The sequence below is a fragment of the Acanthamoeba castellanii genome (assembly GCF_000313135.1).
Source record: "Acanthamoeba castellanii str. Neff unplaced genomic scaffold scf7180000084715, whole genome shotgun sequence".
Taxonomy (NCBI): domain Eukaryota; phylum Discosea; order Longamoebia; family Acanthamoebidae; genus Acanthamoeba; species Acanthamoeba castellanii.
In genome coordinates, this window is record NW_004457638.1 from 3,483 (window position 1) to 11,901 (window position 8,419).

Below are 8,419 nucleotides of genomic sequence, written 5' to 3' on the forward strand. Positions count from 1 at the left end.
GTGCCGCGAGACCTCCACAGCCTTGGGCTCATTTTCGATCAACCCACTCTCTTCTCATCTCAAGCATTTATTTTATTGGGACATTTTAAAAATCTACAAGAGAGCGATAGATGGATTTCTCGTGGGGCACGCAAGTGGTCGCCCTCACCCTCACCTTCGTGGGCGGCCTCGCCACCGTTCTTGGTACCCCACCTCACGCGACGCAACGCGACCTGGCACGGCACTCACACGAAGCACGACACGCACGCACGCGCGCTGCCAGGCGGCTCGCTGGCGCTGCTGGCCGGCACGCCCAACCCGCGGAAGCTGGGGGCCATGCTGGGCGGCTCGTCGGGCGTGATGCTCTACATCGCGTTCGCCGACCTCATCCCCGATTCGGCCCTCGCCATCGGCCATCCCTACACCTGGCTCTTCGTGCGTGCCGTGTCGTGTGCGATGTGTGTCATGCCGCGCGTGTGCGGTCAGTGCTGACGTGTGGTGACGCACAGTTTGTGTTGGGCGTGGTGGGATTCTCGCTGGTGATGTACTACATACCCGAACCGCACTTTGACGGCGACGACGATGACGAGGGCCACGGCCACAGCCACGGCCATGGGTCACGAGAGGAACGCTCCGGGTGCGAAAACGCAGAGGCGCGCCACGGCGTACGTCACACCACGGCACCCGCGCTTAGCACCAGTGGCCGGTGGATGACGATCGTGTGCGTGCCGTTGTGTGTGTGTGTGTGTGACGTGCTGTAGCCCACGAAGGCGGGGCTGGCGACGGCGATCGGCATGTGCATCCACAACTTGCCGGAGGGCATCGCCGTCTACATCTCGTGCCTGCGGTGCGCAGTCCATTCCACGCACACGACACGACACGACACACACGACACGCACCACACACACACACGACACAAACGACACGTACGTTCTCCGCTGATATGCACACACGACACAACATGTGCGGCGAATATGTGTATGGGTTGAGCAGAGGGCTGGATGTGGGGTTGAGCCTCGCGGTGGCGATCATCATCCACGTCATCCCCGAGGGCATGGCCATCGCCGCGCCCATCTACCACTCAACCGGAAGGTGCGTGCACAGAACGCACACGACACGACACGACACGCAAGGCTGACGTCATGCAACACAGCAAGTGGGAGGCGATCAAGTGGGCACTATTGGCGGGCATGTGCCAGCCCGTGGGCGCGCTAGTGTTCGGCATCGCCTTCTCGCACCACCTCACCCCTTTCGTTCTTTCCGCTGCCCTCTCGGCCGGTAACTTCCCTCCCCTCCCCCTCTCTGTCTGCCTCTCTTCGATCTTTTTGTGCTTCGCTCTTCGCTCTTTCGTGCTCACACGGTTCTCGCAGTGGCGGGCATCATGGCCCTCCTGTGCGTGCAGGAGCTCATCCCCACGTGTCTACGCCACCTCTCCCTCTGGGTACGCTCCATTCCGCACGACACGACACGACACGACACGACACACACCAGGCTTGGTAACGTGCAGCACACGACACGACACGACACGACGCGACACGCGCAATTCATGTTACAGGAGGCGGGGATGAGCCACATGTTCGGGGCGCTGACCATCTACCTCACCGTCACCTTCGTCCAGCGCGTCCTCGGCGTAGAAAAGTGAACTAACAACTTTCTAACAACACTTATGTGTGTACAACTACTATCGTTGGTGTGTCTTCATCTTCCAAAAATCAAAACAAACATCATCTTGTAGAGTGCGTGCCTCACTTCTTCTGGTCCGACGGCCCCGGCTTGGGCGGATGCGCCGCCTCGACCTTTGTCGTGGTCGAAGTGGTCGAGGAGGTGGTGGTCTCCTTCTTCTTCTGGCGGCCCCAGCCAAAGTCGCCGGTGAGGACCGAGTGGGGGCGGTAGGGGGCGCGGTGGTAGGCCCGCGGGTCGTCGTCGGAGGCGATCAGCTCGTGCGCGGTGGGCTCGCCCTCTGTCTCGCGGCCCGCCAGGCCCTCGGCCCCGCGACCACCCGAATCAGCGAACAGATAGGTGCTGCTCGCGTCGCCCGTCGAACGTCTCCGTCCTCCGCCGTAAGACATCTTTGCGTGCGGTGCGTGTGTGTGTTGTGGGATGAAGCCATAGAGGGGCCTGGATAGGGCTGTGGAGGTCTCGAGACAGAGTCGAGGGAGGTCTGCGACAAGCACCTACGGCGGAATGGACGAGAAGCGTGGCACGAGCGGGCAGAAAGCCAACGAAAAAAATGGTGTCGACAACTCATACTTGTTTGGTTTGATGATCAGTTGACACATCACCATCACCTCCTCAGTTGTCCGTCCCAAAGTAGCGATCGCCTGTGCGCAGAACATAACACGACACAAACAAAAGGTCACACGATCAGTGGCGTCCCCCATGTGTGCGGTGTGTGCGGTGTGTGCGGGGGCAGCGTACCAAAGTCGCCAATGCCGGGCACGATGAACTTCTGTTGGGGTTGCGTGTGTGAGAGAAAAAGCGGTGAGCAAGAAGGAGTGGGATAATAAGCAGCGGGAAGGAGGAAGAGGCGCCGTACGACGTCGTTGAGCTTCTCGTCGATCTCGGTGGTGACGATGTGAACTCGCGGGAACGCCTGCGTGATCACCCTGTGCGTCGTGTCGTGTGCGTGTCGTGTCGTGTCGTGTCGTGTCGTGTCGTGTCGTGTCGTGTCGTGAGTGAGTGACCACCGGCGGGTAAAGTTGGCGGAAATGTGGCGTACTTGATGCCCTCGGGGGCGGCGATGAGGTTGAGGAAGAGGATCTTCTCCTCCTTCACGCCGTGCTGGAGCAGCGCCTCAATCGCCTTGATCGCGCTTCCTATAGAGCACCACCGGCCGGGCACGTCAGCCTCCCGATCGCACGACACGACACACGACACGCGCGGCACACGACACACGACACACGAGTGCTACGTGCCTCCGGTGGCGAGCATGGGGTCGAGCAGGAGCACGTATCGCTCGGCGATGTCCTCGGGCAGCTTCACATAGAACAACTGCGCGTGTCAACACACACAACACACACACACACACAGCGCACGACACAACAACACACACCGTGGGGTCAGTCGTGCGCCCCACTGAAGATGACGGCAATCGGCGACGAAGAGGAGGAGGAGTAGGAGCAGGGGACCAACAGACCTTGGCCTGGGCCGTCTTCTCGTCGCGCTGGATGAGGATCTTTCCGATTCGCACCGACTTGGCCACCGCTCGCAGACCTGGCCCCCGACGCACACAACCCACCACCATTACTCTGCTTGCCGCGTGTGTGCTGTGTGTGTGTGTGTGTGTGTGTGCGGTGTGTGGTGTTCTTGTGCGGTGGTGCGTACCGGCCTCCATGCTCTCGCCGGCTCGCACGATGGAGACGCCGCAGATGGAGCCCGCCCATTCCACTCCCTTGTACTGAGCTCCGGTGGGCGTCGTCACGGTCTTCTCACGGAAGGGAAGGTAGCTGTAGTGGTTGCATCAACAGTCGCGCGCGCGTGTGCGTTGAAGATGTGAGTAGAAGCCACTAGGTCATGGGTGTGCACTACACCAGGCAGGCGAGAGTAGGAACCTGAGGCCTTCTTCGATGAGGAGTCGAATGAGGCGGTCGGAGTAGAAGATGAAATCCTCTCGCTTCGTGTTCTTGTCCCTGATGATGGTGTGCAGACCTGTGTGGGGGCATCCATTTCACAAGATTTTGACATGAATTCTGTGTCTTCTGATGGTCCGCTACACGCAAGCATGATGGCGAGAGATTTGTTTTTAAAGATGGAGAAAAGAGATTAAGAAAAGAGATTACGAGGGCGGACCTTTGATCTGGAAGGTGGGCTTGAGTACGTGCACGTTGTTGGCAATGAACGACTCGCGCCTCGTCAAATCTCGCTGCAGGATGGAACCCCCGTGGCCGCCTTCATTCGCCTGCGGTGCCGCTGCTGCGCGATTGTCCACAGACGGCGCCGAGGCGGAGGCAGATGTGGAGGATGTGGACGAAGCTACCGTCGCCTTCCTGTTTTCCTGTTCCAGCGCCGCCTTCAACATGTTGTGTGCCTGTGGTGGGCGGGTGCAGATGGCAATCTGATGAATTGGGATTGGGGTGTGTGGCGTCACGCTTGGCTCTTCAACTCCGTAGAAAACTTCGTGGTTACACATATTTATTTGTTTTTTATTTATATAATTTAAATTTGTGATGTATTCAGATGTGCCATAAACAGCACCTGAGGTTCTTTTATGGTAAGGCCAGGAGGCAAACAACACACCAGCGCCATCTTCTCTCTGAGTTGAAACCGAACAGCAAAGATGAGCGACGAGGAGGAGAGGATGTCAACTTCAGGGGAGGAGAGCGAACAGGAGGACGAAGAAGTGGAGCAGGGCGAGGAGGGCGAGGAGATGGAGGAGGAGCCCGCACCTGTACCCAAGGGACCCAAGCTGCCCCCGGGCGCCGTGGGCTTCGGCATGATGATCCCCGCGCCTGGGTCGGTGGCCCTTAGAAAGGTGGAGCGGCCAGCCGAGAAGGCGCAGCCGGCCCCCACCGACGTGAAGGAGACCGAGTTCGGGCGGCTGGAGCTGAAGAAGACGCCCGGACCGGCCTCCAACAAGCCCCCGCCGGCGAGCGGCGAGGCCCAGCCCGAGTTTGCCAAGGTGAAGCTGAGGAAGACCAACACGGATGTGTCCCAAGAGATCACGGCCAGCAGCGAGACCACGGCCACCCACAACAACAATAACAACGCGTACACCTCCCCCCCCCTCTCTTTGGTCAAGACTCCCCAAAACAACACCAACGTCTCGCTACGTGCAAGTAGCGACATGTTGGTGGTTGAACCCTTGATGTGCTGGGAATAGTGGCTCACAAAGCGTCAATATGTTGCTCTACATAGTGATGGGGAGGACAGGAGGCCGACCACGGACGACGCCAAGGAGGGCGGTGACAAGACAGACGCTGCTGACGGTGGCGAGGGAGCTCATGAGGAGGGCGGCAAGGGGGAAGAAGGGGAAGAAGGACAACGCCGAGGAGGGCGGGGAACGGGCATCTGGCAAGGGCTGCTGCATACTCATGTAAGAGAGAGAGAGAGAGCTCTTCACAACCTCTTCTTCCTCCACCAGAACTGCAGTTGTCACCAACAAGCACTCTCTTTGCCTGTGTGCTGCAAACATCATCAAGAGCAACAACATGTGGGTTGTGCATCATGGGCAGCAAGGAGTAGAAGGTGGGTTGAATGTTGGTTTTCTTGGGTGTTGAAATAAATAAACCAGGAGAACAGAAGAGAAGTAGAAGGGGGGGGTGCTGTTATGAACAGTGCGTGAAAGAGGTACAGTTGTAGGAGGTCGATGTTGTCGAATATTATCGTCAGTGTAGTTGATCTCGCGAGGGGTAGTTGTTGAAAAAGATGATGATGATGTCCGGCTGGCTGGCTTAGCCCGAGTACTCCTGCTTCCTCATCTTGAGGAGCTCCTCCCTGGCCCTCTGGGTCTCCTTCTCGAGCTGGAGGAGCTTGGTCTGGGCCTCGATCTCTCGGATCTGCTTGTCGGTCATCGTGTACTTGTCGGGCACGGCCGACGTCGGCGCCGGGGCGGGCGCGGGCGTCGATGCGAGCTTGGCGGCCTCAACGAGCGAGGCGGTGGCGCGGGCGATGCCTCGGGCGGCGTCGTCGAGCTCCCTCGAGGCCTGGCTGTTGACGTCACCCTTGGCCTTCTGGGCGGCGACGAGGTGAGCGGTGGCGGCACCGACGGCGCGCGCGCTGGCGACGAGGGTCTCCTCGCCGGCCTGGCCGTTGGCGGCGGCGTTCGAGGTGCTGACAAGGTACTGGGTGGTGGCGACGACGTTGCGGGCGGCAGAGATGAGGCCGTTGGCCCAGACGGGGTCGGCGTGGTAGGGCGAGCCGTCGGAGGCCGACCGGTGGGTGTTGAGCTTGACGCGCTCCTCCTGGGCGAGCGCGGCGGCACGCATGAGCGCGCTGGCGGCCCGGGCGATGGCCTGAGCGCCGTCCATGATGGCGTCGGAGATCTCCTCGGTGGTGATCTCGAGGTGCTCGGTCTCGGCGGTCCTCGGCGGGGCCTTCCTGGGGCGCGAGGCCAGCTGGGCGGCCAGCTGCTCGATCACGCGGGTGGCCTCGAGCAGCTCCTTCTGGGCCAGGTCGTCGAGGTTGTCCTCGCGCTGGCTGGTGGCGGGCGACGAGCCGGCCGAACCGCCCGAGAGCGGCGGGCTGGTGGTGGCCACGCCGGCGCCGAAGCCGCCGGCACCACCGAGCCCAGCGCCGGCCAGGCCGGCACCAGCGGCACCACCGCTGCCGGGGGCAGTGGCGAACATGCCGCCGAGGGCGGCCGAAGCGTTACGGGCCGCATCGTAGAGGCCGCTGGGGTCGGTGCCGTAGGGGGAACCCGCGGCAACGCCACCGTAGGCGTAGGGGGACACGCCGCCAGCGTAGGCGCCACCGGCGAGGCCGGCGGTCTCGATTCCCAGGCCGTAGGGCGAAGCACCGCTGCCGTAGGCACCCTGGGACGGGTCGAAGGCCCCACCGGCGCCGGAGCCGTAGGGAGCGCCGCCCGAGGGGTAGCCGGCACCAGCGCCGTAGGGGTTGCTGCTGCCGTAGGGGTTGTCACCCTCGAGCATGACGCCCTTGGGCACGGCCTGGCCGAACTGGTCGACGCCGCGGTGCTGCGACGGGTCGAAGCTGGCCTCGGGACCCTTGTTGTCCGAGAACGGGTCGAAGAGCAGAAGCGGGTTGCTGGTGTCGGCAAAGTTGTCGCCCTGACCACCACCCTGCTTGTTCTGCTTGTCCTTCCTGCGCCTCTTCTTCTCCTCGTCGTCGGATGAGTCGTACTCCTCGACGTCGCCACCGAACTTGGCGCCACCGCACATGTCGCAGTGCGAGGAACCGGGCTTGTTGAGGTAGGTGCAGTTCGAGCACGACCACTTGTCGCTGTTGTCCTCCTTCTGCACACACAGAGAAACGAAAATGGTGAGGAAATTCGGAAGAAAATGGGTAATTAATTAACCACGCCAAAAATGACAAGGCGGTTGCGCCACAAAAAGACAAAGCAACCAACAGGACAACGGCCAGATACCGCATAACAAATAAATAAATAAATAAATAAATAAATGATCAGCGTGTTGATTGAATCAGGTCGATCTACACGAAGGGAACCAACAAATAAGAATAAGAATCTGCAATTAAGTACCTTGCCGCGAGGCGACTTGACCTCCTTCTTCTCGTCCCTGATGGATGGGTCGGGACCCTGTGCGGCAAAGATGGCCCTCAGTGAGATCGTTGCCCAACGCTGGTTCTGAGAAAGAAATCGAGGAGGGCGAGTCTTCGTTCTTTGCTCGTACCTTGCGGCCCGTGGAGTCCCAGAGGCAGTGGAGGAGATCGCTGAGCCAGGCCTCCTTGTGCGACTTGTTCTGTCCGTAGAGGATCAACCTCCTCTGCTTCCTCTTGGCCAGCGTGCCCTGCGGGTGTGGTTTCCACCATCGAGTAGCGTGATTAATTTCGTGTAGCGCCGCAAAAAGACCGAAGAATCGATCGAAAAAGACATTAGCGCCACAAGAGGCGATCGATCGATGCGTACCTTCTCGTCGATCAGAAGACGGAACTCGAAGTCGGGACTGTCCCACATGGGGATGATGTGAATGTTGGGACCCAGGTGAATGTAGACCTTGAGCCAGAACTTCTGGGTGCCCGTGCGCTTGGTGAGGAGGAGGCAGTCCGAGAAGAGGAAGAAGTAGCGCGGCTTCCTCGAGATGGTGTTGGGCGAGAAGTAGTCAAGAGTGCCGTGCCTCACGAGGCTGCGCCTACCCTGAAGCAGCGGCTTCGGGTGGGGCGTACACATCTGGTACACCTTCTGTGCATCGCTGAATTGTTCGTGACGCCTCATCTTCTGTGATCGTCGGTCGTTGGTGTTGTGTGCGGTTGATTTGTTTCGCTGCTATGCACCCCTCTGGTGGATAGACCTGTTGTGAAGATGAGCCGGCGCAGCGCGCGATCGTTAATCACTGTGTGCGGGCGAGATCGCTGCGGCAAGCCGAAGATAGAATTGCGCAGAGATGAAAGCGATGGAAAGAGAACGAGAGATCGAATAGAAGAGTGGCGCGCGTACGTGTAGTGGTTGAGAAAGAAGATGGAGTTATAGGCGCTGAGACTACGCTTGACTGTTGTCTTGCTGGCTGAGCCGAGGTCTTCTGCTTCTTCCTACGTGTGTGCTGCTTGTGTCAATGAAAAGTGGAGGAGAGAAGGCGGTGCTCGTTGCTCCAGTCGGCCTGCGGGGGAAGTGCTGGAGACTGAACGACGGGAACCCAAACCCAAGCAATTACGCCGTTTTGATTAATTCGACGATTTGATTTGATTCTTTATTGGCCCTGAGCTCGCTCTGTTCTGCGAGATTCCGACAGAAGTCGACGTCTTCGGTTCGATCTGAATCTCGCCGAATTTCGACCACGGTGCTCTGCAACGGGGAATTTCAATTACG

General features: G+C 59.8%; 6 protein-coding genes across 6 annotated transcripts in view; 2 read left to right on the forward strand and 4 right to left on the reverse strand.

Annotated features, from left to right (window-relative positions):
• Window positions 1–110: 110 nt before the first annotated feature.
• On the forward strand, window positions 111–1,621 carry ACA1_148440 (metal cation transporter, ZIP subfamily protein; the record flags this gene model as incomplete). The annotated part of the gene is made up of 8 exons (XM_004351442.1): window positions 111–183; window positions 263–414; window positions 489–644; window positions 741–826; window positions 973–1,071; window positions 1,133–1,257; window positions 1,350–1,420; window positions 1,535–1,621. 8 exons carry the CDS (start codon window positions 111–113, stop codon window positions 1,619–1,621), a joined length of 849 nt encoding a protein of 282 aa, XP_004351494.1.
• A 103-nt stretch (window positions 1,622–1,724) lies between these two features.
• Window positions 1,725–2,048, reverse strand: ACA1_148450 (uncharacterized protein; the record flags this gene model as incomplete). Its single annotated transcript, XM_004351443.1, has 1 exon — window positions 1,725–2,048. One exon carries the CDS (start codon window positions 2,046–2,048, stop codon window positions 1,725–1,727), a length of 324 nt encoding a protein of 107 aa, XP_004351495.1.
• Window positions 2,049–2,271: 223 nt separating this feature from the next.
• Window positions 2,272–3,997, reverse strand: ACA1_148460 (uncharacterized protein; the record flags this gene model as incomplete). The annotated part of the gene is made up of 9 exons (XM_004351444.1): window positions 2,272–2,300; window positions 2,398–2,428; window positions 2,516–2,585; window positions 2,699–2,791; window positions 2,891–2,970; window positions 3,116–3,192; window positions 3,304–3,425; window positions 3,531–3,627; window positions 3,769–3,997. 9 exons carry the CDS (start codon window positions 3,995–3,997, stop codon window positions 2,272–2,274), a joined length of 828 nt encoding a protein of 275 aa, XP_004351496.1.
• Window positions 3,998–4,255: 258 nt separating this feature from the next.
• On the forward strand, window positions 4,256–5,015 carry ACA1_148470 (uncharacterized protein; the record flags this gene model as incomplete). The annotated part of the gene is made up of 2 exons (XM_004351445.1): window positions 4,256–4,686; window positions 4,844–5,015. 2 exons carry the CDS (start codon window positions 4,256–4,258, stop codon window positions 5,013–5,015), a joined length of 603 nt encoding a protein of 200 aa, XP_004351497.1.
• Window positions 5,016–5,369: 354 nt separating this feature from the next.
• ACA1_148480 (I/LWEQ domain containing protein) lies at window positions 5,370–7,828 on the reverse strand (the record flags this gene model as incomplete). The annotated part of the gene is made up of 4 exons (XM_004351446.1): window positions 5,370–6,890; window positions 7,136–7,192; window positions 7,287–7,403; window positions 7,523–7,828. The coding sequence occupies 4 exons, from the start codon at window positions 7,826–7,828 to the stop codon at window positions 5,370–5,372; spliced, it is 2,001 nt and encodes a 666-aa protein (XP_004351498.1).
• Window positions 7,829–8,410: 582 nt separating this feature from the next.
• Window positions 8,411–8,419, reverse strand: part of ACA1_148490 (pentatricopeptide repeat domain containing protein) — a gene marked incomplete at both ends in the record, with an annotated part of 3,166 nt that continues 3,157 nt past the window's right edge. Inside the window, one exon of the mRNA XM_004351447.1 lies at window positions 8,411–8,419. This exon is cut by the window's right edge and continues 672 nt beyond it. Within this exon, the coding sequence (XP_004351499.1) occupies window positions 8,411–8,419 (9 nt within the window).